General features: G+C 40.0%; 1 protein-coding gene across 1 annotated transcript in view; it reads left to right on the forward strand.

The window, feature by feature from the left end:
• The first annotated feature begins 1,671 nt into the window (after positions 1–1,671).
• LOC112395611 (guanine nucleotide-binding protein G(q) subunit alpha) overlaps positions 1,672–25,155 on the forward strand; it is a 187,837-nt gene continuing 164,353 nt past the window's right edge. The window contains exon 1 of the mRNA XM_024738923.1: positions 1,672–1,851. Within this exon, the coding sequence (XP_024594691.1) occupies positions 1,705–1,851 (147 nt within the window). The 5' untranslated portion in view covers positions 1,672–1,704. The remainder of the gene's footprint in view (positions 1,852–25,155) is intronic.

Consider the following 25,155-nt stretch of genomic DNA (forward strand, 5'->3'; position numbering starts at 1 on the left):
AGCTGTTGGTTCTGGGATAAGGATAATAAACAGAGAAGCGATTTAGGTCTTTTGCTTCCATACTTTGAATTGCTCAGAAAGTAAATATACTGGTTTCTTTCTATAAATCGTTGACTGGTAATGAGAAACAATTTTGTAGCTTTTAAAATACTTTCTGGGTTTTTTCCCCAGTATTCATGGATGGAATTATAAGAAGTTCATTTTTAACTCCTTGAATTAATCCTGTTAAAATAGGTTGATAGCATTCACATTGCAGTGTTAACTTCATACTTCAGGGCATTCCGGATCCCTTTATTAAAAGTCATGTGAAAGGGATAAAGGAATCGGTGACCACTGGACAGTGGGGCTAGAAATCATCTTTCACTGTAACTATGTGAGGCTTCTGTGTTTACCAAGACATCTGTAGTCATTTAAGGGTGCTTCTACGAAAACCGTAATACTTATTTGAATTTTTCATGATTGTTTATAAAGATAATGAAATCCAACCACCAGAAAAACCAAACAAAATTAGGACAGATGTTGTATTCCTAGTTTTTAGTTCTCCTTTTACACCTTTTTGTTGTTGTTGTTTTAATGCCTTGTTGATAGGAAATGGCAATGAGGACGCTGTAGTCATCCTGTGTATTATTATTATATTCTTCCGTGTTTAATATCCAAAAAAACTTTTAATTTTTTCCCCACATTGTTAGGAGAAGACAAAGACATTTATTGTTTTGGAAATTTCAAGGAAATTTGAAAGTGAGTGGGAGATATTCAGAATTGAAGTTACATACTCCCAAAACCACTTATATTTTAAAAAATGAAGTTTTTAGATTCACAGTTTCAGATTCACTGTAGAAGAAATATGTTGTCATTCAGTGAAATGATCTCATGTTTCCTCCTCCCCACAGGCATTTGTAGCTTTGTTATGGATTATCTTCAGGCTTATGGTAACTGGAAAGGAATATTGAAGAAGGGAAAAATGAGAACACAAAAGAAAAAAATCCAGTGACAGTAAATTTCTGTGTCATAGTTAAGAGTAGGCAGAAGGAAGGAGAGTCACTGTGTCTTCTCTGGATTCAGTGGTTCATTGGCATAACTCAGGTGACCAAAGCCCCTGGAAATAAATACAGTTGATACTTGCTGTCCTGAAAAATGCTAATTCTTATCTGGGTACTGTGTTCTCCACATACCCCGTTTTAAAATAAGAGAAAATGTCTAGAAATTTTCAGGCATTTTTGTCTTACCACTCTCTGACCAGCATTTATGTGAGTGCATTGTCATTTTCAGATCCAAATCCTGGCTAAGCATCCCAGCCTCCTGGAATCATTTCAGACATTCTCCAGGGAAGAGAGCTTTATCAAGTGTTCATTCTGTTCAAACGATGCTATTTTTATTGTGTTTCATATAAGATACGTGGTTACAAATCACTGTCAAAATTCCATGCTGAGCGGCTTCCAAAGAGGTGACAGTTTTTTGTTCTTTTAAAGCTCATCTGTCTCTGAAATGGACTGTCACTCCTCTAATTTTGCTGAGTGCTCACCATAGGTGGCATTTCCCCCTCCGGTGGTGCCCCTCTCAGCAGGCCCTTGGAGATGTCACGTCCAAGGCCTGTTCCTAGTTTAGTTGTCTGGGAGACTGTGAGAAGGTCTCATGGTCTGATGAGCTGCTGTTGTTTCTCTTTCAGGGACAGGAGAGAGTGGCAAGAGTACGTTTATCAAGCAGATGAGAATCATCCACGGGTCGGGCTACTCTGATGAAGACAAAAGGGGCTTCACCAAGCTGGTGTATCAGAACATCTTCACGGCCATGCAGGCTATGATCAGAGCCATGGACACGCTCAAGATCCCCTACAAGTACGAGCACAATAAGGTAGGCGCAGCTCCTCCTGGGAAGAGCTGGGATGTGTGGTGGCTTTTTTTAATGGACGTTTTCCATCTCATCCTAAATGGGGCTTTCAGTGGCTCAACAAGTTGTTTATAACTGTTTTTTTTCCTTAAGTCTTTAAAGTTATAGCTATAAAAAATTGGAGTTGTAGTCTTAGTGATATCACCGAAGGACGTTTGGATATTCAACAATAGATACATGGATGTTTAAAATGTAGGGGCACACATTACCTTAAGAAGACAGTTTGTCAGTTCAAGACAAATTGACCCAAGTGAGGGGATTCAGATGAGAAGCAGTGGCCTTGCTTCAACCTCCCACTCTTTGTACTCCCTTGAAAAAAAGAACAAAAACAGCTTAAGACCATTCTGTCCAGTTTAATTTTGGATTTCGTGACTTCCTTTCAGTAGTACCACAGGCTTAATTTTATTTGAAAATAGGCCCATCTGTCACTTCCAGTAACCTGTCAAACACGTTTCTCTGGAGTTGTATTAGAGTAATGGAAACTTCTAAAATCACTTGAGAAAGGGTTAGGGGAAAAAAAAAATTAATTTTTAGCTTTTTAGAAAACAAGCAAACTTTCCCAATATTCAGCATTTTTTCTTACTTGAAATAGAAAAATCATTTGTTTTTATTCAGGTGAAAACAATTGCTGTAATTAATCACCCTCCAAATATTATAGCTACATAATGCCCAACAAGGTTGGTGCATCTGAGGGTGTCTCCAGGTTTGAGTTTATGCTGGGAGTTTATAAGGGAAGCGGAATCTATTTGGAATTTGTAGAAATGTCTTCCTGTTAATCAATCAGTATGTCTACTGATGGATGTAGTCTTTGTTCCTTACAACTTGTAGATGCTGATCTTATAATAAGTTGGTAAAACCTCACCTTTTGTTTACAAAACATTACCTTTGCACCTACATTTATTTTAGGACCTTCAGTCAGAACTTGCATTCTCTCAGTACTCTTGATAATCTACTCTTGAGGAGATTTCCATATACCAGTATCAATGAGTACTAGGAAGAAGTTGGCATGCCCAGTGTGACTCATTAACTGAGATGTAACTCACAAACATGAATCGTAGGTAAAATAAAGCAGTTCTCTGTACCTCCGCTTCTGTTACCATTTAGAAGCTTCTAAATATTCAGATCATTTTCAAATTGGACATTTCTTTTGGGGGTGGTTCTTTGAAGTCAACTGGCTGCTCCTTATCTAGTTGATACCTTCACAGTTAGTTTTCTGATGGCAACGAGAGTCTCTCCACAAATAACCCTCCCTGCTTTTACTCTCAAGAGTGAAAAGATCTGGGTAGGTTCATGGGAATATGGTACCTGAGTCAGATGAGGCCGCCTGGATATGGAAGCAGTCTGAATTTAAAAGGATCAGGGTCCCCCCCTCCCCCAGCCCACCCCCCAAGAAATCTCGGTGTAACGAGTTTCTGAAATAGGTGGCATGCTTGTTTTGTTGGAATTGTAAGACTGTTTTGTAGAAGGAATTTTTTTAAATGCCAGTGACTTTTCCAGTCTACAGTTGGTTGATAACATGATGATCTGATGAATTCTGTCTGAGTTACCACGTGTGTGGTGTAATTGATGTCTGTTTGTATATTTTACATATATACATACATATTGCCAGTTTACACATTAAAGTATAATGCCATCTCCTTAATTATACCAAAAATTCATCTCTTTCTTGGTGCTCCAGAAGAATCCTTCAGGATCTCGCCTTGGTGTTAAATTTTCATATGAAGATCATTCATTGTACAGACACACAGATGTAGAAGATGTTGTGGAATTTATGCCCTATTCATAGAACACATTGAAGAACGCTTAGTGTGTGTTATTTGAGCTCTTTGCATCAATTCTAGTTAAGCAGGCTTTACTGTGTTGGATACCGTTCAGTTAAAAATCAACATCATAAAGCATTATAATAATACAGATTTTTCTCAGATCATAATTATGCTGTGAAATCTTCCCACATCTCTTGGGTACTTAACATACTGCCTGATATAGTGACTGACATCTGAATTCCTCAGTACGTTTAATTCCCTTTAGTTCATAATATAAATTACGTTCACATTTGCTCCATTTTCTCTACAACGTGTATGAATTTGAAGACATCACCCCTTGCTTCCTCCATTAACTTCCTGAGCTCCGCTCCCTCCTTGCCTTTGTTAAAGCTTATTAAGGAAATAATGTCGTCTGTCTCCTTCCTGTTCCACCCAACTGCCGATTCCTCCTCATTCTTCTCTGCTCCTCCTGTGGTACTAAGTGATCCCACCCTCTTGCAGAACCCATACTGGAGTATTGATAGTTGCCTAGCTTGTTTTAGTTATGATTTGGGTATTGATCTTATTTTCCTGACTAGTTTCTAGGCTCTTTGAAAGTAAATCTTGTGTCAGTTGCATCTTGGCATTATTCATTGTCCCTGGCGTTGTATCTTGTACACAGTAGGCGTTCAAAAGGTACTTGCTTTATGAATAGGTAAATAATTTGTAAGCTTAAACAGCTGAAAGCCTCCCCTCCTGTCCCTCACCATTGTTGAAATGATTATTCAAATCAATAGATAGCTGTTGATACATAAGGGAATAAATGCAATGGGCTGTCAGGGAGGCAGAGAAGGTTAACCAGGGCTAGGCAGAAATTTGCAGTCCAGAAAGAGGCAAGGGCAGAGCTGAGGGAGGGGCACTTTGGGGAGGAGGAATGGCTAGAGTAGATGTTCAGAAGAAGGTATGTGCATGCAGTATATAAATTGGCCAGTTTTACTAGAACAGAATTCCTATAGAGGAGAACTGAAGAAATAAGAACCAAAGGGGGAAAAAAAAAAAGGCTTAGAATGTGCTTCTGAAAGCTTTTGAATCCAGGCTAAGAAGTTTGAATTTTTTATTTTCTTATATTTATGATACCTACTTAATAATAATAATATTTTATGTCTTGGTTAGAACTTCCTACAGAAGTTTCTGGTTACAGTATGCTCTAATATTTTATAAATAGTTTAAAGGACTTGGTGTGCATTTTATTAGCAATTACTTGGAGGCAGTGTGTTGTGATTTGTATTATTTTGTGACCCTAAAGATATAACATAAATAACCATTTGGTTTATTAAAAAGCTTCTTTGCACCTGCTGCCACATTGGCCATAATCTATGGTAGTAGCATTAATAAAAACAAACATTTTCCAGTATTGTGCAGCCTAACTTTTGTTCTTGCTGCTAAATTCATATATTTTGTAAAGCAGAATGTAGCTTACAGATGATATGGCCCGTTCTTAACTGAGGAATTGTTCACAGTTTTGTTTGCTGTGAAATTGGTCTAGCTAGGGGACTGCCATGCTGAAATATTGGAATTTCTTTTGCTCTTGTGTAAGTGTTACTACATTGAATTGAGAGTCTCACCAGTTAGCTGGGGGCTGGCACAGTGGTCAAGGGGAGTCCAGGCCACAACCTCTGCCCCAGGTAGTGGTGTTGCATTGCATGTCTCTTCAGGGCCCTTACTCAGTGTTCCAGGAATCTTCATTTCCAGGGGAGCTTGTAATAAATTGCAAACTTTTACCAAAAAAACAGATTAATTCCTCCCTGGGTGTGTATCCACTATCCTGTTCTTGGACTTTCTTTCCCAAACAAGTAATATTTATAGGTGAGCTGCTTGGACTCAGCCCAAGTGAGAGAATGTGTTTGAGGACTTCTTCTGAACACTGTGAGCTCGGGTTTATTTATTTCTAACTATTACTTTGCCTTTTTCCTAAACACAAGTGTTTGATCGCTGATGTTGAAAGGGATCAAATATTTGTTGCTTAGTCAAATCAAAAGATCCATTTAAGGCTCCACTAGGTGCAAGGCATTCAATGATGAGACAGATTACTCTGTCATTTCTTACTTTCCAAAAGGTACAATTTTCATCACTATTATTTTATGCTTTCCTGTCTTATGCAGGAAATAATCTTCTGATTATTCTTTGGGCCTTGAAATCAGCACAGTAAAATTTCTATGTTAACATGATAAGAACTGTCTTGAGTTACAGCTTGGGGAAATAGATCACAAGGTTTTGAACTCCTGATTTTTATGTACTTACTTCCTGTATCTGGTAGTTGGCATTCTTCCTGCTTTGCTTGTTGTTGTTGTTTCATATACACGTGCCTTACTTTTTTATTCGACTGCAGATTACCTTACAGTGAGCAAGCTTCTTGTTTTATAATTTGTTATCTCCCCCACAAGAAGCCAGGAATGTTGTAGGAGCTTTTGTTCACTGAGTGAATCACTCCAGTTAGCAGGCCCTGGTGTCCCTTTACTGTTGGCTTATCATTTCTGTGAACTGTGAAATCCAGGTATTACAGCAGTTTCAACGTATTGAAAGGCCTTTGCTCCCTTTGCCAATCCCAGGAAGAGAAAAGAATCTGATGAATCTTCAAGACGGTTATTGAGTACAACTCAGCCACATGCTAATGTTCGGTAGACACTGTCACCTCTTCTAGCTTTTACTGTTAGACCCAAAAGTCCTGATGACCAGGGCTCTTTTAGCACCTAGGCTGCAGCTGCCTTTGACCAGCCAGCCAGCAATTTCCAGGCCCGACTCCTGTGTTCCCCTCTCTCCTGGGGGTGGAGAGGTTGAGGGGACATGTTGCAACAAATACTTCTGGTCCTCCCAGAACCTTTCCAGGAAAGGACGTGTCACGGGGAAAGTACCTGGTTAAGCACATTTACAGCTTTCTGAACATTCTCTGCTTCCTGAGAAATCTAAGCTCCCAGAAGCCATTTTTCAAAAGACAAATGTAGCCAAGATTCGGGAGGACTTGCCAACTAGTTCCTGCCTTTGATCAGTTGAACAAGAAAATTACTGTGCTACATTTTTCAACATGAGGTAATTTTCTAAGAGACTGATTTCAATTTAATATTTGTCACCTGTATGATAAGCACATAATAAAGGCAGACCTTAATCAGTATATGTCGGTATCTGTGCCTCTGAAGAGTTGTTTCAGTCAAGGTTCTCTGCTTGCAAGCAACAGAAGCCAACACTGGCTAACTTAAGCGGAAGAAGAATTGATGGGACTGTGAAGTCACTTGGAGAATTGAGGAGAAGCCGAAGGACTAACTCTCGGAAGCCAGGACAGGTCTGTGGAACTCATCTGAGAGAAGCATGAACTCTGACCGTTTCCAGTCTTCTGTCACCCCATTCAGGATTCGAATTCCTGGGAAAACTTGCCTGATTTGTCTAGTCCGGCTTCCGTGCCAGCTTTGTAGACAAGGCTGGGCAATTTGATTGACAGTCCCTGAGGGAAGTCTGGGTACAGTTAGTAGAAGAAGAGGAATGATGCTGGCACAAATCACAATTATCCACTGCAAAATCATACCATCAATTTAAAAACTAAAATGACACATGGATTCTCTATAGATGCAAGCCCTCCAGTTCTGCTCAGCATTCGCTAAGCCTGTCCTAAAATACAGTTTCTTTTTCTGGCATTGTTCAGGGTGGGATATTGGGGAAGGTTGGGAGGTTAGTGATATAGCAACAGTTATAAATGAAGTGAGTAGCTGAGTTTGAGCCAAACCACTGAATAACTGAGTAACCTTGGGATTGTCACATTTCCTCCCTATGCCTAAATTTCTTTACTCTCTAAGCCTGAATTTCCTCATCTGTAGAATGGTACAGATAATAACAAGATATTTCAAGGGCTAAATAGATAATCTATGTGAAAATGTCTTGCAAATGAGAAAAAGAATGTTTGGAAGTTGTTATAAGATGAATTTGTCATCATGGAGAGAACAAATACTACTTATCTTCCATCTTTATTAAGAATAAAACAAACAGACAATAGCTTAAACAGCATGACCAGATTTAGGAGGTATCTAAGGAAAACTTTCCTCAGAGTGACAGTCATTGAAATGGGATACCAAGGAGAGAAATCTCCTTATCTGGATGTGTTCAAAAATAGAATGTATTTTTAACATGTGACATTCTTTAAGGCCATTTTGCTGAAATAAGACCAGGGATGGACTAGACAACCTCTAAAATGCTTTCCAGCACTAGTGTTTTTTCATGCTGATTCTCTGATTCCAAAACTCTAACAAAGAGATGAAGCTGTTGTTAAAGTTATTTGTTATAATTTAAAGCTCCTACCGTTTTTGAACATTGTCCATTCCAGAGTACTTATGAGAATTAAAAAAAAAGACAATTAAAAACAGATTTGCTTTGACAGGGGTCTCTAGCCCAGTGGAGATTTTTCTTTCTTTGCATCTCAGTCCCATAAGTGATTACAATATTTATGTCTGTGTACTTTTTTAAAAAAAACAACAGTGTTCAAAGTTCAAAATCAGCTGCAGGTTTTGTGGGTGTTAGTAACGATAGTTATTTTAATTGGGTTGTTGGCTTCTGGCCACCAAAGACAGCCTGTACTTTTTCACAGGGAAACTTTGTACTCCTGCTTCTACAAATCTTTGAGAGTTTTCTTTCTAATAAATAGTCTAAAGGAATCTAGAGACTTTTCATAACCCACTTGATGTGTCAACCACCTCTTTTTCTGAGGTTGGTTTACCCCTTTTTCCTTTCTCTCTAGGACTCTTGCTGGGGAGTTGATCAACACGGATTCTCTAGTAACCTGTATCAGCTTTCAAAATCCCTTTGTGTACTTTCTTTTCTCTTTTAATGTCTTGCAAATATGTCCTAGCCATGTTTTCTCCTCACTTTATCCTTGTTCCACTGTAGTTCTTTATTCTTTTTATACCCATGTCAGCCATATAAAAATAGAAGATGAATTTTGTAATCCCCTTTTCTTGGCTAAAATTAATCCATAATCCCAAGGCATGCCATATCATTTATGCAGGATGAGTTATCTTGAGTTCATGTTCATCAGAGGAGAACTCTGAAGCAAGGAAAGACTTGAGCAACAGACGGAGGCTGATTTCTTTTCTTTTTTGGTAATTTTTGTATACGGAAAAGTGTGCACATCATTAGTATTGTCCATGTATTTTTCCATTGTGAACACATTTGCATACAGACCTGTTCATCCAGATTAGCATGACCAGGAATTCAGAAGCCTCCTTGTGCTTCCTTCAAAATACCCCCAACCCCGAGGGGGGACTACCATCCTGCCTTCTAATAACATAGATTAGTTTTTGAACTTCGTATGAATAGAAACATACAGTATAATACTCCTTTGTGTCTGGTTTATTTCACTCAACATTACACTTGTGGAATTCACCTATGTTGTTACTTCATTTATTCACTTATTCTAATTGCTGTTTAATAGCAGTGCCCCATAGAACTTTACGAAAGTGGTTTATGTCTGTACAGTATGGTAGCTATTTGCCACATGTGATGACTATTGAGCACACGAAACGTGGCCAGTGTGATGGAGGAACTGAATTTTTACTTCACTTAATCTTTTAAATTTATATTTACATGTGACTAGTGGCTACTGTATTGGACAGCACAGTTGTATAATATTCCATTTTATGAATACGCTACAGTTTGTTTATATATCCTGTTGTTAATAGAAATTTGGATGTTTCTGGCTATTACAAATAATGCCAATATAAACATTCCTGTACCTGTCTTTTGGTGAACATAAGCATGTATTTCTTTGGGTTACGTACCTAGAATTTGGAATTGCTGAGTCAGAAGGTATACATCTGGTCAGTTTCAGTATGTGGATACTACCAAAGAGTTTTCCAGAATAATTGTACCAATTTACACTTCCACCAGTTACCTTTGAGAGTTCTAGTTGCGCCATATCCTTGAAGACACTTGGTATATTATTAGTCTTTTTATTTATTCTGGTGCCTGGATAGTAGTGTCACGCTGGTTGTATTTCTTTGATAAGTAGGCATGTTGAGCACCTTTTCATATATTTATCAGCCATTGGTTATCTTTTTAAAAATACTTCTTCCCTTTTTTTTTTCCTATTGGGTTGTCTGATTTCTTATTGTTTCCTAGGAGCTCTTCATATATTAAGGAATCTCAGTTGAGTAAATGTATTGCAGATATCGTCTCTACTTTGTGGCTTGCTTTTTATTTTCTTTATAGTTCTTTAAGTGAAAAGAAGTTCTTAATTGTAATATAGTCCAGTTTATCATTTTTTTACCCTTTTGATCCTTTTAAAGTAATCTTTGCCTGCTTTAAGGTTGTTTAAATAATCTGCAGGTTTTTCTTCTGAATTCTTTGTTCTGTTTTTTACGTTCAGATCTAAAATCCATTTCAGATGGATTGTAGAGTATGGTGTGATGTGTGTGGGGGGTCAGGTTTTATTTTTTTCATATGGGTATATAATTAACTCATTTACTGAAAAGACCGTCCTTTGCCCAGTGCAACGCAGTGTCTGTCATCTTTCATTTTGTCACTCAACAAATATTTACTAAACATTTCCTATATGAAAGTCAACATAAACCAATTTGGCTGTTTTTAAAAAAGAAAAGAGCAAGTGCTCTAAGGAACATTACTGATTAGTCCAAATACACGTGAGAACTCTGCTAAAGCATTCTCCCTCTAAATCCCTTTCAGCTGCTCAGAGCTTGGACGTCCATGGGCTGACAGCCACCATATAAAATACATGTGGCATAGTTTAACACATTTTAGTAGGAAGTTGTGAATCTGGTCATTTGGCTGTTCTTAGTTAACTCCTGGCAAAGCATCACATACATACTTTCCTTCTTCTTTTAAACCACGTAATGCATGATTTTCCCCTTTAATTTTAAAACAATGCATCTATTTTCAATTAGAGGGTCAGAATCTATTTGTTGGAACCAAATAAAGTGAATGCCTAATGGAGTTTGAAGGGATCTAGTGAGAATATGAGACATGCTAGCATTTTTCTTCCTCATTCTCACACCACTGAAGAAATAATTTCAGTTCCGGACTTTTTGCTGTTGTTGACATTTAGGGTGGGGCTTGCTTAGGGTTTAGCAAAGTGGCAGTTTTGCTTATCTTGGTCACATATATCAAAGCCTAAAATCTTCTTGTTTCTTGTACTGTATTCTTCACCGTATTGTTTACCCCAAATCACTTATACTTGCTACATAACTGTGCTTTTAAATAGCATACTGTTAATATACTATGATTTTCATGAATATATGTGCGTGTATCCAAACATGAACATCCTCAAGGAAATGTGTTGATACTTTAAAAAAATAATGACATTTTTTGGTCACGTTATATTGTGACACTTTCCTCTCAAGGGGTTAAAAAATTCTCCACTTAAAGCTATGATCACTAGTTTTGATTGATTCGTTGTAAACCTATACTTGGAACACATTTATTTTCCTGATTTTATGTTTGTTAAAGTGAATTTGCTAAGAAGGTAACCTTTAAGTTGTTGCCACCACTACTTTGTAAGATGGTTGTGCAGTTTTCTTACAATCTTGTGTTATTTGTTTAAAATGAAAAATGACTTAGAAAGGACTGGCATTACCAGCGTATATCAAGTAACTTGATACCACCGTTGAGATGCATAAGATTATAGATTGGTTGGTAGGTGATCTGCTTCTTTCAATGTACACACATCCTCTGTGGTAAAAAGCATAATGGTTTTGAGCTAAAAAGTAGGCTGTCCTGACTGTAGTAGACATTGGCCTGTCTGGGAGGTGGTGAACAGTTCTTGAAATGGTGGCTCCGTGGTAGGAGTTTGGCTGTTCAGGTCATCGTTCTCCTCGTGTATTTTGGAGGCACTAGCCTGATCTTCTCCCTCAGGCTGTGCTCATGGCAAAGGGACAAGAGCGTATAGCTGTTTGGTTAGACTGCACTGCAGCCAAACCCTCACTAAAGTTGGGTGCTAAAATACTTTTGGATTCAGTAATCCTTCAATTGACCTTGATCCTATATTCCATACTATAATGGAAAATTTAGCGTTAGCAGTGCTTGTCAGAGTTTTAGGAATTTTGGCTTTAGCAGGGCCAAGTGCAATGTCAGTGAGATATTTGGCCAAGAATTTGATATTGGCATAAAATGGCCAATACCATATACTTTGCTGATGGTCTCTGTAGATGTTGAGTGGTGTGTGCCCAGCCATGGGGGAGAAGGGCGGCCTGAAGGAAGCGTTGTCATTTTCTTTGTGCAATGACACTATCATTTTGCCAAATGCTATGTGAAGATGAGGTGCCTTCTAATTTGCATATAGCTGCCATATAGTCCGATGGCAGCTTTGGATCATCCAAAATGAATATGAGGTTAGGGATGGCGATTTTATATTCTAGAACAGTGCGTCTCAAACTTTAAAGTGTGTGCAAACCACATAGAGATCTTGTTAAAATGTGGATTGTATTTCAGTGTATCTGGGGAAGGCCCAAGATTCTACATTCCTTACAAGCAAGCTCCCAGGTGATATTGAAGTTGCCTGAAGTAGAGCCATCTTTGAAATAACTGACTGTACCACTAGAGGCAATATGAAATCATCAATGGGCTAACCTTTGAGTAAAGATCCCAGAACTGATACCTCTATGGGATTTCAGCCGAAGGATATTCAGCAAGTTACAGACTTCCTAAGCTATGTCTTCCTCATCTGAAAAGTGAGGGTGATAATGTTACCCACTTTGTATAGTCGATGTGGGCATTAATGAGAGAACATAAAGGTTCATTCACGTTTTTCCATTAGATATTATGGAAAAACTGAGAACAAACTTTTTGATGCAAACCCAATTGATGCAAAACTTTCAGGATGGTAACATCAGTATAGTAGTGCCCACTAAATGGTTGTTGTCAAATTCTTCTCAGAAAGTTTTGGGTAAGGGGAAACATATGGGCCTTTGGATAAACTGCAGAATGTATAAGAATAAACTGCTGATTGTTTGAAGATGTTGAAGAGGCTATGACACAACAATGAGACGTGAGTCATTATCAGGTACACCAGTGGTTTCCAGGAAGTAGTGGCCTAGACTGTGATAAGACCTAGGACAGCTGGTCTAGAATGTAAGTAACGGTGGTGACCCGGAAGGGGTTCATGATCCATGTTACTGCTGGTATCAAGGAGCACTGACTCTTTCCTGGTGGTCAAGGTATCTTATTATCTTGACTCCAGGGTGTTTGCAAGTAAGGGGGGGGGGGCAGCCAGTCCATTGCGGAAAATGGAAGTGGGTGGGGAGGAAGGAAAAGGGAGAGAAATAAACTTTGCCCAGTAAAACCAACCAACCAGTCGAACAAACAAACCTGGGCCCAACACCATGTCAGGTATTTTATATGCTCAGAAGTGTGAGGTGCAGGTAGTATTCTAATTTCACAAATAAAAAAGTGTTTAAAATGTGTGTCTCAAATCACTCCAGTTGCAAGTTTACGGGCTGGATTTTAAAATCAGAGTTGGGCTTCATAATTTCCAAAAAGCAGTGCTGTACTTGACTCCATAAACACCTTTGGCACCAGGACACACATATTTAAGTCCCTTATGAGAAAGAGCAGCTGGAGTTCTCTGCGGCCACTGCAACCGTCCTGTCCTCCCACCCCCTCTGTCAGGGCCAGAGGCAAGACTGCGCTGCTTACAGCTGTGTCTCAGTACCTAGCACCCTGCCTGATCCGCAGTTGGAAGCAGTAAATATCATAGAATGAATGAACCAAAATCTAATGGAATGGAGCTGATTGTGTGATACTACTATTATTGTGGGCCTTTTAAACTCTTAATTCTTACAACCATCCATTTGACTTCTGTTTCCCAACTATAACTTTTTAATTACCTCTTTATATTTTCGATTAATAGCATGGTTATTTGTTTAGCAGTTAGTTAATTTTAAAAGCTATGCATTTTTCATTTCTCTTAGGGTCAAAGGAAGTATTAGACATGTATTTGCTTATGGGGACTTGCAGTCTCATTAGAGAGAGAGAGAAGATGCTCAACAAAACTACTTAGTTCTCTAATTTTCAGGCAAGAGAAAGATTTCTACATGAAAGCATATATATTTTTCTTTTGTGATTTCCCTTTCTTTGTCCTCCTTCCTGTCATTCTGGGTGGTGCATGTGGTGATACATCTGGCACTATTGGGCATCTGTTTGTTTTCTGACAGTTGCCCAGGGAGAGATCTTTTATGGGAGCCCAGGAAGGTGTCTCAGCTTCTGCGCTCCTGGGCTGCCAATAGGTCTTGATCTAGACTACTATAAATGATGTAAAGATACAACTCTATGGTGAGCTCGGTCACAAATCAAGAAAGTGATTGGAAAGCTTATTCAGCAGAAAAATCACTTGACTATGAATTATAAAGCACATAGTTATAATATGTGAACAGAGCTATAATATGTGAAATTAAGAAATCTGGTTGAGTGTTTTCATAAGAACCAGATTCTTTCCCCCTCCACCTTTTCCCAAGTGGAAATACATTGATTTTTATAAAAATAAAGGTGAGTGTGCTGATTATAAAAAGAAAATTTAGACAACATATGAAAGCAAAGGAAGAAAGTAAAAATCACTGTGAACATTACGATAGGTAGACATACTAAAATTTAACTATGCACATATAAATGTAGGGTCACTGTCCCTTATCCAGAACTTTGTGGGCCAGATTGTTTCTGCATTCAAAGTTTTTTTCTTTTTAGATTTTAGAAACATAATATGAGAAATATACTATATATTTTGTAAAACCCCCATTGAGGTATGGGATAGGCCCCTGTAATCAAATACATTAACATTTCAGCAACAAAGTATACTAATATTTATAATTAATGGAATAAAGACTCTAAATATTCTTGTAGTAGGTCACGTTTTCCCATAAATGCATCACAAAAAACATCTCTCAGTTCTTGGAACTTTTGAGAATTCAGATTATAGATAAGGGAGTGAGGACCTGTATATAAATACTGATTGTTTTTATTGGCTGTACACCACACTTTTTTTCTGACCTGCTTTCTCATTTGTGCCATATTGAACATTTTTGCAGGATAAATTGTTAGAAATGGAATTGCTGGGTCAAAGTGTGTACATATTTTTAAGACTTTTGGTAAAGATTGCTAAACTGGCATCCTGAAAGATCATACCAAATTTCAGTGTAGGGTCTGAGTATGCCTGTTTTTACCACATCCTTGCAAATTCTGCATTGTATTAATGTTTTAAGTTTTGCCAATCTAATAGGCAAAAGCCTTATTTAGTTTACCTTTTTCAATACTAATGATGTAGTTCTTTTCATAAGTGTTTGGCCGTAGAGTTTCTTGTAGATTCATCGCAGAGGTTGGGACATTTTCAAATCAGTAAACGGAGACGATCATCTTATGATGTTTTTGGAGATATTATTTATGTATTTCAGGTATGATCGCTTGCAGTGGTTATTTCATTTAAAAAGTGAGTGGTGATGTACAGCCAGCATCTCTGTAGGGGTCAGCAAGCTGTAGGCCAAATATGTGTCTAATCCCTGACTGGCTTATTCTCAGATGTGGCTCTGAGAATGTGTCTCGTTCTCAGAGTGCCCCCTTGGTTCTTTTAATCTGGACAAGTATGGTAGTGTCTACAGTGAGGACCCTTTCAAGGGTCATTTGGATAGAAATTTCCTGAATACAGAAGAGGTACTGAATGGCATTCACACCTGAAGGGTTTGGTCTGAAATCTCTTTAAGCACATCATCAACCTGTAGGTGAAAATAAATGAGGCTTTGCCCTTTGACCCTGTGTGCTTACCTCATATGGTTTTCTGACAACTGTAAAGTAGTACAGTAAGTACAGTACAGTAAGTACAGTACAGTACTTACTCTAACGGAGGAATTTTGATGTTTTTATCCTTTCATTCTGCAGGATCTAAAAAGATTTCCCATAAGTCTGAGACAGTGTTTCTCAGTTGTTGGTAACCAGGTCCAGAATCACCTGGGGAGCTTAATTACCATGCAGGTACCTGCGCTCAGGCAGTAGAGACCTCATCCAGCAGGTCTTGGACTGCCTTGAGAACGGTAGCCCAGCTCTGAGTTTAATCAGATTATAATAACAATAGTAATAATCATAGAAGTGATTTTTATACTTGTAAGTACAGGTATTGTTATTATAATGGCAATAGAGATAATCATAAAAATTCTTATTAATGGCACTGTCATGAATGTTTTAAATATGTATGATAACTCAATATTAGTCAGAGTTCCACATTAAATGAATGAGGAACTTTTGGATTCACCATCCTTAATATCTGATCATATTTTATTTCTTGGAGTTGGAGAATGAGTACTTGAAATAAGGGCCATTCTTAACTTTTGAATGTAGAGAACACAAATATAGGCAGCATTTTTTTAATGATAAAAAAATTTTTAGAAAGAGATTAGTTTTCTTAGTTGAGCAATAGAGTAGTACAAGCAAACTAGAAAATTTCATATTGACACGATCTCACTCTTCTGTAGTTTATTAAAGTTTGCATTTCAGGGCTTCCCTGGTGGCGCAGTGGTTGAGAGTCCATCTGCCAATGCAGGGGACACGAGTTCGTGCCCCGGTCCAGGAAGATCCCACATGCCGTGGAGCAGCTAGGCCCGTGAGCCATGGCCGCTGAGCCTGTGCGTCCGGAGCCTGTGCTCTGCAACGGGAGAGGCCCGCATACCGAATAAAAAAAAAAAAAAAAGTTTGCATTTCATTTCCTTATAGTTTGTGTGTGTATAACTTTCTTTATTGTCTGTTTTGAAATGAGCCTGTATGGAATCTAGTTGCTTCCTTGGGGATCCTGTCACAGACACGTTTGTGAACAGTTGATGCAAGAGAGCAGAACACATTCGCATCAGTTTCCAACATGTCCATACAGTTCAGCATTCTGGAACAAAGAGACGTAAAAGAATGTTAGCCACGTTAATTTGGGTCAGCCCAGGAGACTTGCTAATTATGCGACCCAAGCCCTAATTATGTTGTGAACCTTGTTCTTTTTTTTTCTTTTTTTTTTTTTTTTTTTTTTTTTTTTGACTCAACCACTGCACCACCAGGGAAGCCCGTGAACCTTGTTCTTAAAACATAAGCAGATGTGTGAACTTCCATCAGCTCCATCACCCAGATCCCTTTGTGTTCTGGAAACTGATGATTTATGGTCCCCAGTCAGCTCTTGACTCAATGAAAAGCAAAGGTATGCCCGGCTGATAGGAGAGAGCAGGCTCTCTGTCCTGGTAGAAGCAGGGTTTATCATTGATCTTCTGTGCACTTGATCCAGCACACGTTCACTCTCTCAGGGAAGGGGGCTTGGCGTTAGCTCAGGTCAGCAGGTCTGAGCTGGCTTGCCAAATAGATATGGAAAGTCAAACGTCATCCTCTCACTGTCCTTGTAAGGGCATTTACATTTTGCCTTAAATTTGAAAATGATTTCACAGGGTGGTTTAGTTTTGTTTCGTTTTGTGTCTCCCTAAAACATGGGAGATATATGTAGCCTGGCTTTTACGCGTGAGGAAACAGGCACACAGGTGACCTCCCCGAAGTCATACAACCCTGGAGCTGCATTTTGAAAAATGACAATTGACTTTTTTTTTCCTCTCTCTCTCTCTCTCTCTCTCTCTCTCAACTTTTAAAAATAAGGTATACTTATTTGTGCGGTAATGATGGGTTTGGGCTAGAAAGACCAGTGTCAGATTATTTTGCTTCCCACGCTTTGCACTCCCAGATTCTCAGAGGGTGGGTCACTTGCCTATCTGTAAAGCAGATAGAGGCTGAGTGGAAAGTCACCTTTAGCCTCTTGGGAAAGGGAAAGGAATTATCATTTAGTAAGAGCTTTACTCTTATCGGTCTGTTTGTCCGATACCAGACAGGTACCAGATGTCCTAGGAGCTTCCTCTAGGTGTCCCACTTTATTCCTCACACTGTGCTCTCCCTTCCACAAATAAGGAAACCGAGGCTTTGTGAGATGAAATAACATTCAGTGCTGCCAAGTGGATACGTGACATCTCTAGACAAGTCTAACACCCAGGCTGCCTGGCTCTACAGCACAGGCTTTTGTCAGAACTCCTCAGCCATCAGGCTCCATCCTTGCTGGCTGCCCTAGTCTTGTGTCTGTGACCAGGCCTGCTTAGATGGACTGGGACCTGGGATGCCTGAAACCTTAATCTTTTGTGTCCAGTCTGCTTCTCATCTGTAAGTGCCTGGTTCTACCACCCTGAGTTGACCTCCATCCTGTGACTTCCGACCCGCATTGCTCATGATAGCTTGCAGCCCTTGTTCTGATTAGCTGAGATGCTGGCCACTCCTTCCTGGCCTTGCTCCCGTTGCCATGTAACTGGCCATGATGTCTGCCTGAATATTGGTGACAGCTACGAATTTTGCTTCCTCCTATGGTTATGAACTGTGCGTGATACCAAGGTCTGGGCCAAGTTGCAAAATAATTAAAGCAGAAACTCCAAGATTCCATGCTGAGGTGGTAAGTGAAGTAAAAGAGGGCTGTGAAATAAGTTAACTCCGTTACCATGGCTCGTGGCTAAGAAGCCAGGCTGGCTAATTGGGAAGCATGTGTACACACTCTGGGGCCGCCATGGCAAAACCTGGGTGAAATTTCACAGTCTCTATTCAAATTTATCCTCTTTTGTCCAGAAAATAAATTGGTGTTCATTTTTCTACCCCAGTTTAGATTTTGTAAAACCCTGTTCTTGAGTCTCAGATCATTATGTATCATTGTCATTGATAACATTTTGTGGATTCTTGATTTTAAAAAAAAAATTAGATTTCCTTTCCTTTATTATTTTTAACATTCTTGCTTTCCTTTTTTTTTTTTTGGTAATTTAAAAGTAAACTTTTTACCTGATGTGCCACATCAGACCTACTGTCTCATCTGTTACTATCATAACCTGTTAAGGTATTCCTCTCAATGGTATTTGCACAGCAAAGTTTTTTTCATCATGGTTATCTGCAAAAAGGATGAGATTTTAATTAAGGAAGATGCTAATGCAAATAGTCAAATTAATATTATTGACAAGGATGCTTGATGAAACTTAGACATATACCACACCATGAGAAAAGGATATTTTTCATCAGATGAAGTATATTATTTGGAAATGAATTGTGATGACAGCAAATAGAAAGCAAACAGGACGTATTTTATGTATATTTGGAGCTTGCCTTAGGTATAAGAAATTCTGAGAGAAATTTCATTTTGCTTCACCCAATGAGTTATGATAAATTTAATTTAAATTTAATCCTAAAAGGTGGGTATTTTTTTAATTTTTGAATTTTATTTTATTTTTTATACAACAGGTTCTTATTAGTTATCTATTTTATCCACATCAGTTTATACGTGTCAATCCCAATCGCCCAGTTCATCCCACCCCCACCCCCTGCCACTTTCCCCCCTTGGTGTCCATACGTTTGTTCTCTACATCGGTGTCTCTATTTCTGCCCTGCAAACTGGTTCATCTGTACCATTTTTCTAGGTTCCAAGTATATCCTTGCCTGAAGGTGGGTATTTCTAACCCAGTTTACTGATAAAGAGCCTGAAGTCAGAAAACCTAGGTAACGAGGCTGAAGTTGCAAACGTACAGGGAAGATGGATTCAAGACCAGGATTCTAGGCCAGCTGTGTGAGGAGTACAGGGGTGAGTGTACCATTCAGTGAGGGACACAGACATTTCCTGAATACTGAGGGAGTGAAGTTGAAGAGAATACCTCCGGTGGGGAGCGGGGGGCGGCGATGACTGGAAGGGCTCTGCCAGATGATATTTGCACTGGGTCCTGAAAGATGGGGAGGGTTTTGACAGATGAGTGAGAGTGGAGGAAGGTGATGAGTAAAGACACAGAACAAGAAAGTACAGGGCAGTTCTGGGGAAGCTTTGAGGGACCAAAGACAACAGGGTGGGCAGGTTTTATGGTAAGAATTGAGGCTGGAAAGATGCAGGGGAATCAGATTGGGAGGCTCCTCGGAATTCCAAATTCTCACTCCAGAGATTGATTTTAACTGCCATGGGGTCACCCAAATCCAAGGGCAGAAAAAGGAAGTGATGAGAGTCAGTGTTCTCAGAATACAAGGTGGGCTGGAAGTGTGACAGGTGGCGGTGTCTGGAAACAGGAGGAAACCCTGGGAAACGGGGTGATGAGAATTGCAACCAGGAGGAAGGAACGCACGTGGGGAGAAGTGGCAGCCTTGAGGCGGAAGCCAGAATCAGTGTCTAAGCAAGTTGTTTGGTTTTTTAGCTTAAGAAGAGACCTGAGGGTATGTGTAGGTCAGGGGAAATTTGCTGGTAAAGAGCACAACTATCAACAATCTGGAGAAAATAAAATAAACAAAGCTCTGGAGAAGCATCGCTTTGAAACTATTAGAAGTGAAAAGAGAATTGGTGAAGTTCAGAAATTCAAGGCAGAGAAGAGGCAGCTTTTACCAGACAGTCCTAATCAGTTTCATCAGAACTGATGGGATCACCTGCCCAGAAAGATGGGAGTGAGTGAAGCGGGGCAGGGGGTGGGTGGGTCGGGATTGTGGAAAAAATCACTTGGGGTGCAGATAACTGGGAATTAGTGAAAGAGAGTGAACCTGAAATGAACTGCGGAGAATCGCTGAGCGGGGCCATGCACCCCGCATCTAACTGTGCACAAATGTTACCAGTCTGCCCTACTAGGCAGCCAGACCCATACAGTCATCCCTCAATTTTCCATGATAAATGAGAACAGGTAGAACATGAATAATTTAAATCTCCAGAGAGGCCCCAAATCTCATCAAGCATTAAGCTTCTTTTGGAGTAAAATATCTTAGTGTCCCCTGATGGAGTGTCAGAATCGTCTTTTGTTTTGTTTTGTTTTCACAACTCACACACAACACAGCACTGTATTTTATTTTTACAAGAGATAAACTGACACCAAGCATTGTAAATGGATGACCACAACCAAAGCAAGAATGATTGCAATTACCAAACATGAAACACACTCATACTATGTCATAATATTGACAGAATCGTCTTTTTTTTTTTTTTTGCGGTACGCGGGCCTCTCACTGTTGTGGCCTCTCCCGTTGCGGAGCACAGGCTCCGGACGCGCAGGCTCAGCGGCCATGGCTCACGGGCCCAGCCGCTCCGCGGCATGTGGGATCTTCCCGGACCGGGGCACGAACCCGTGTCCCCTGCATTAGCAGGCGGACTCTCAACTACTCCGCCACCAGGGAAGCCCAGAATTGTCTTTTTTGACTGTGGTATTTGTGCATGTGTTTCTGTCAGGATGTGGAATCCCTCTGGCCTGTGACAGCCCAGTGACCCCAGGATCACTGATTGACTTAGTAAAGAACTATGTTGCTCTAAGGAACCCAATTCAGTCAAGAAATAGCTTTGAGGAGTCTTCTAACCCAGTGAACAAGTGGACCCTGCCCAAAGGGAGCAGTTTGGCAACATGTAACAAAATTTAAACTATATATTCTCCCTTAGCTAACAGTTGCTCTCTGCAGAATTTGCTCTGCTAGAACGAAAGCTCTGAGATGGCAGGGATGGTGTCTCTTTTGTTCATGCTGAATCGGAAGCACCTAGCCAGTTCCGTGCATATAATATGGGCTCAGTACGTGTTTGTTACATAAATGTGTGACTGGAACTCTTATAAAAGTGTGCAAAGACACCATTCTCCACCAGTGTTCCCTGACATCCAGCCAGATGGTTTTTTACTTCTGTACTTCTGCCATGGTCCCTCCTGCACTGGGCCTTTGCATGTGCCACCTACCTCCCCATTCTTCTAGATTCTTTGATGAGATGCTTTCATATGATCGTATGCTTTTCCTTCTGAGCACTTATGCCATTTTGTGATTGTATATTTGTTAATATGATTCTCTGAATAATGTCTGTCTCATCGAGCTCTGATCTTCCTGAGAGCAGGATGGTATGTGTTCACCATTATATATCAATACTAAGGCCTTGCTAGTACAGTACCTGGCACAGAGTCCGATATGTGCATGAGCACTGACACACACACACACACACACACACACACACTAATTAATAGTGCGCTTCTGTACAGCATTGTTTATAATAGTGAAAACTTGGAAATGACCCAAATATCTATTAGTAAAGAACTAGATAAATTATGGTAGTCACTCTTTGGAATTCTTCTCTTTTTTTTAAAATTTATTTTTATTTATTTTTGGCTGTGTTTGGTCTTCGTTGCTGCTCGTGGGCTTTCTCTAGTTGTGGTTAGCAGGGGCTGCTCTTCGTTGCGCTGCGCGGGCTTCTCAGAGGGCTTCTCGTTGCAGTGGTTTCTCTTGTTGCAGAGCGCCGGCTCTAGGTGCACAGGCTTCAGTAGTTGTGGCACCCGGGCTCAGCATTTGTGGCTCGTGAGCTCTAGAGCACAAGCTCAGTAGTTGTGGCACATGGGCTTAGTTGCTCTGCGGCACGTGGGATCTTCCCGGACCAGGGCTTGAACCCGTGTCCCCTGCATTGGCAGGCGGATTCTTAACCACCATGCCACCAGGGAAGTCCCACTCTTTGGAATTCTGGGCAACTGAAATAAACAATGAAGAAGAGCTGTATGTACTAACCTTGGAAGTCATATATGACATATTTATTATTGTGTTTTTTAAAAAACAAGTTGCAAACTATTATGCATAATGTAATCCTCTTTCTATTAAAAAAAATAAAGAAATAAAAATCCCAAAATGTATATATTGTAGGTGAATGGAAAAAAATACTAGATGAAAAAAAAAATACTAGATGGATACACAATGAACTCCTAACAGGTTTATTTTTGAGTTGTGGAATTAAAACTCACTTTTATCTCTTTCCTTTTGTATGTAATTTATTTGAAAAAAAACGTAGTTTTGGTGGGGCTATAAATTTCATTCTCTGCCCTCTTCATTCATTCATTCATTTACTCAAGATGTTTAATGAACACCTGTGTGCCAGGCCCTGTGCAAAGCATTTTATATCTAACTAATAAACAAAATGCTCTTGAGCTGCTAAACTGCTAGCTGGGGCCACAAGCAAGTACATGGCCAATTTACAATGTAGTTTAACAAGTGTTACAATGGGAGAAACCTCAGCATACCCTGGATAGGCAATGGTCTGGATGGGTGAGGGGGGCAGAGAGGCTCCCTAGGACTTTTTGGCTCAAGCTGTTATTTCTTGAGTGCCTACTGTTTGCAAAGCTCTGGGTTGATTTCAGCACATTCCGTGTCCCCCAGGAACCCATAAGCTATTGGAGAGAGTGTTCCTTTTCTTAGCACTAAGTAGCAGAAATGTACATCATGTGAGCTAATAACCTCAGATTGGCAAGAAAGAGGGCGAATAACCTGGATTATCCAGTCAGAGAACAGCTGGCTTCTGGGTCCTTAAGAGCAGCTGTGTTTCATTGCCTGTAAAGATGTCACTCTCCCATAGGTTTAGGGTCCATGACAATTCTGAATGATTTTTCCCATCCTGCCCTTCTTATTCATTTGCTGTATTCTAAATGAAGCATGTCTTAGATTGCCTTTTTTTTTTAGGGAAAGTCTTTTAAACTGTTCACTAATTTTTTTTTTTTTGAGGTCCGCGGGCCTCTCGCTGCTGTGGCCTCTCCCGTCGTGGAGCACAGGCTCCGGACGTGCAGGCTCAGCGACCATGGCTCACGGGCCCAGCCACTCAGCAGCATGTGGGATCTTCCCGGACCGGAGCACAAACCCGTGTCCCCTGCATCAGCAGGCAGACTCTCAGGCACTGCACCACCAGGGAAGCCCCCACTAATTTCTTTTTAATCATGGTAATTTCTGAAATAATTGGTTTGAATGAGTAACTGTGGAGTGCCAGGGGTGGAAAGGAGGGGCCAGCCTCCTATGGAGGACCACTTGCAGCAACGCCCAGATCCTGAATGGCCTCACTTCGCTCACATATGCCTTTTTTGGTGTTTCGTTTCATAGGATATAACCCAGGAGTGTAAGAAGGAGCCGATCTTAATGAGAGTCCCTGGGGACATTCCCACAGGAAGCTTTGCTCTGGGCCGCTGTCAGGGCTCAGCAACCCTTGGCTCCTGCCCAGTGCTGCAGGGCGAGCTGGGTGAGGGCAGAGCAGGAGAGAGCTGCCCCCACGAGAGCAAAAAGGCTGTTCCAGAGTCGCTTGGCCACTGGCGGCTTCAGTGACAGAATTGGATTTGCCATTCAGAGTTGGCTAATTCTCCCTTCTTTTGTCTACATACCTGATAGTCATTACTGCTCGCAAAAAGCTGGTCAGAAGCCCTGGATTCCTTGCCCGCTCTCAGCACAGATTTAATAGCTGTGCCCTGCTGTAGTGAGGTTTTGTGTTCCTCAGACTTCATTATTATTACAAAACATGCAATGGAGCTTCATCCTAAATAATTAAAAGCCCCTGACAAAGAAAATGAGCCCAGCACGTACTGTGATACAGCAAACTGATTTTCCCCTCCATCACAGTTGTCTGTTGGCCTACTAATTCCCCAAGTTCTAGAATTAACAGTGGACAGCTCTGTTCTTAAGAGAATTACCCAGGTTTGGTACTGGTGCCTTCTTTGTAATGGGGCAAAGGGATGGGTGGGCTGGGTTCCTACCAGTCTCTCAAGGAGGACTTCAGTGTGCTTCCCATTGTAATTAAGTATCATTGTAATAGGCATGGTTAGTCCTTAGTGATGTGGATAACTTCTGGAAGACAAAACACAGCTGCTGGTATGATGTGTCATATGTAGTTGTTTTCCACTCTGAAGACAAAAAGTAAAGGAACTGAAAAATTGACTCTTGAGGCTGGAAGGTCTCAATCAGGTCTGCCGTGTTCTGAGGGGCACAGTAAATAATGGGGGGAATGAAGTGAATAAAAATGGTTATAATTGTGCTAGTTGCTCCCTTAAGTTGATCGCCTGATTAAAAGGGGGAAGTTGGGGAGGGGCTGTTATAGATGAAAAGGAACTAAAGAGATGAAATGCAATGTATGTCCCTTGTTTGGATATCCTGTTTTGAACAAAACAAGTAAAAAAAAAAGGTGATTTTTAGATGAACAGTGGAATTTAAATATAGACCAGGCCTGATACCAATAATTATTCAGACTTGACAATAACGTTGTGGTTTATAAAATTTTATTTTTATATGCATTATATGTAACAAATACATCTTAAAGCCTGTAGGGGTAAATGACAGTTTTAGGACAAATGGCATTTGCTCTGAAATACTTGAGCAGAAAAATTGTAAAGGGTGTAGTGAAGCAAATAGTACAGTATGGCAAAATCTTGATGATTGTTGAAGGGTTATGGGGATTCATTTTATGAATCATTTTGTAAATCATTTTTTAAAAGCATTCATTTTATGGGGATTCATTCACTCCCCAAACTTTTATGTATGTTTGAATTTTTTCATAGTGGTTACTTTAAAGTGACTGAGCTCTAAATTCTTTAGAAGGAAATAGCTACTGTATTTTGTTAAGTAATTTACAAAACGTTCCATTTCAGCTTCTTTGGTTGTAAATTCCTACGTTTTAAAATGGGGATAATGGATTAAGTAAATAAATGCTAATCCCTCACGTTCC

This window comes from Neophocaena asiaeorientalis, unplaced genomic scaffold (genome assembly GCF_003031525.2).
Source record: "Neophocaena asiaeorientalis asiaeorientalis breed wild unplaced genomic scaffold, Neophocaena_asiaeorientalis_V1.1 scaffold249, whole genome shotgun sequence".
NCBI classification, from domain to species: domain Eukaryota; kingdom Metazoa; phylum Chordata; class Mammalia; order Artiodactyla; family Phocoenidae; genus Neophocaena; species Neophocaena asiaeorientalis.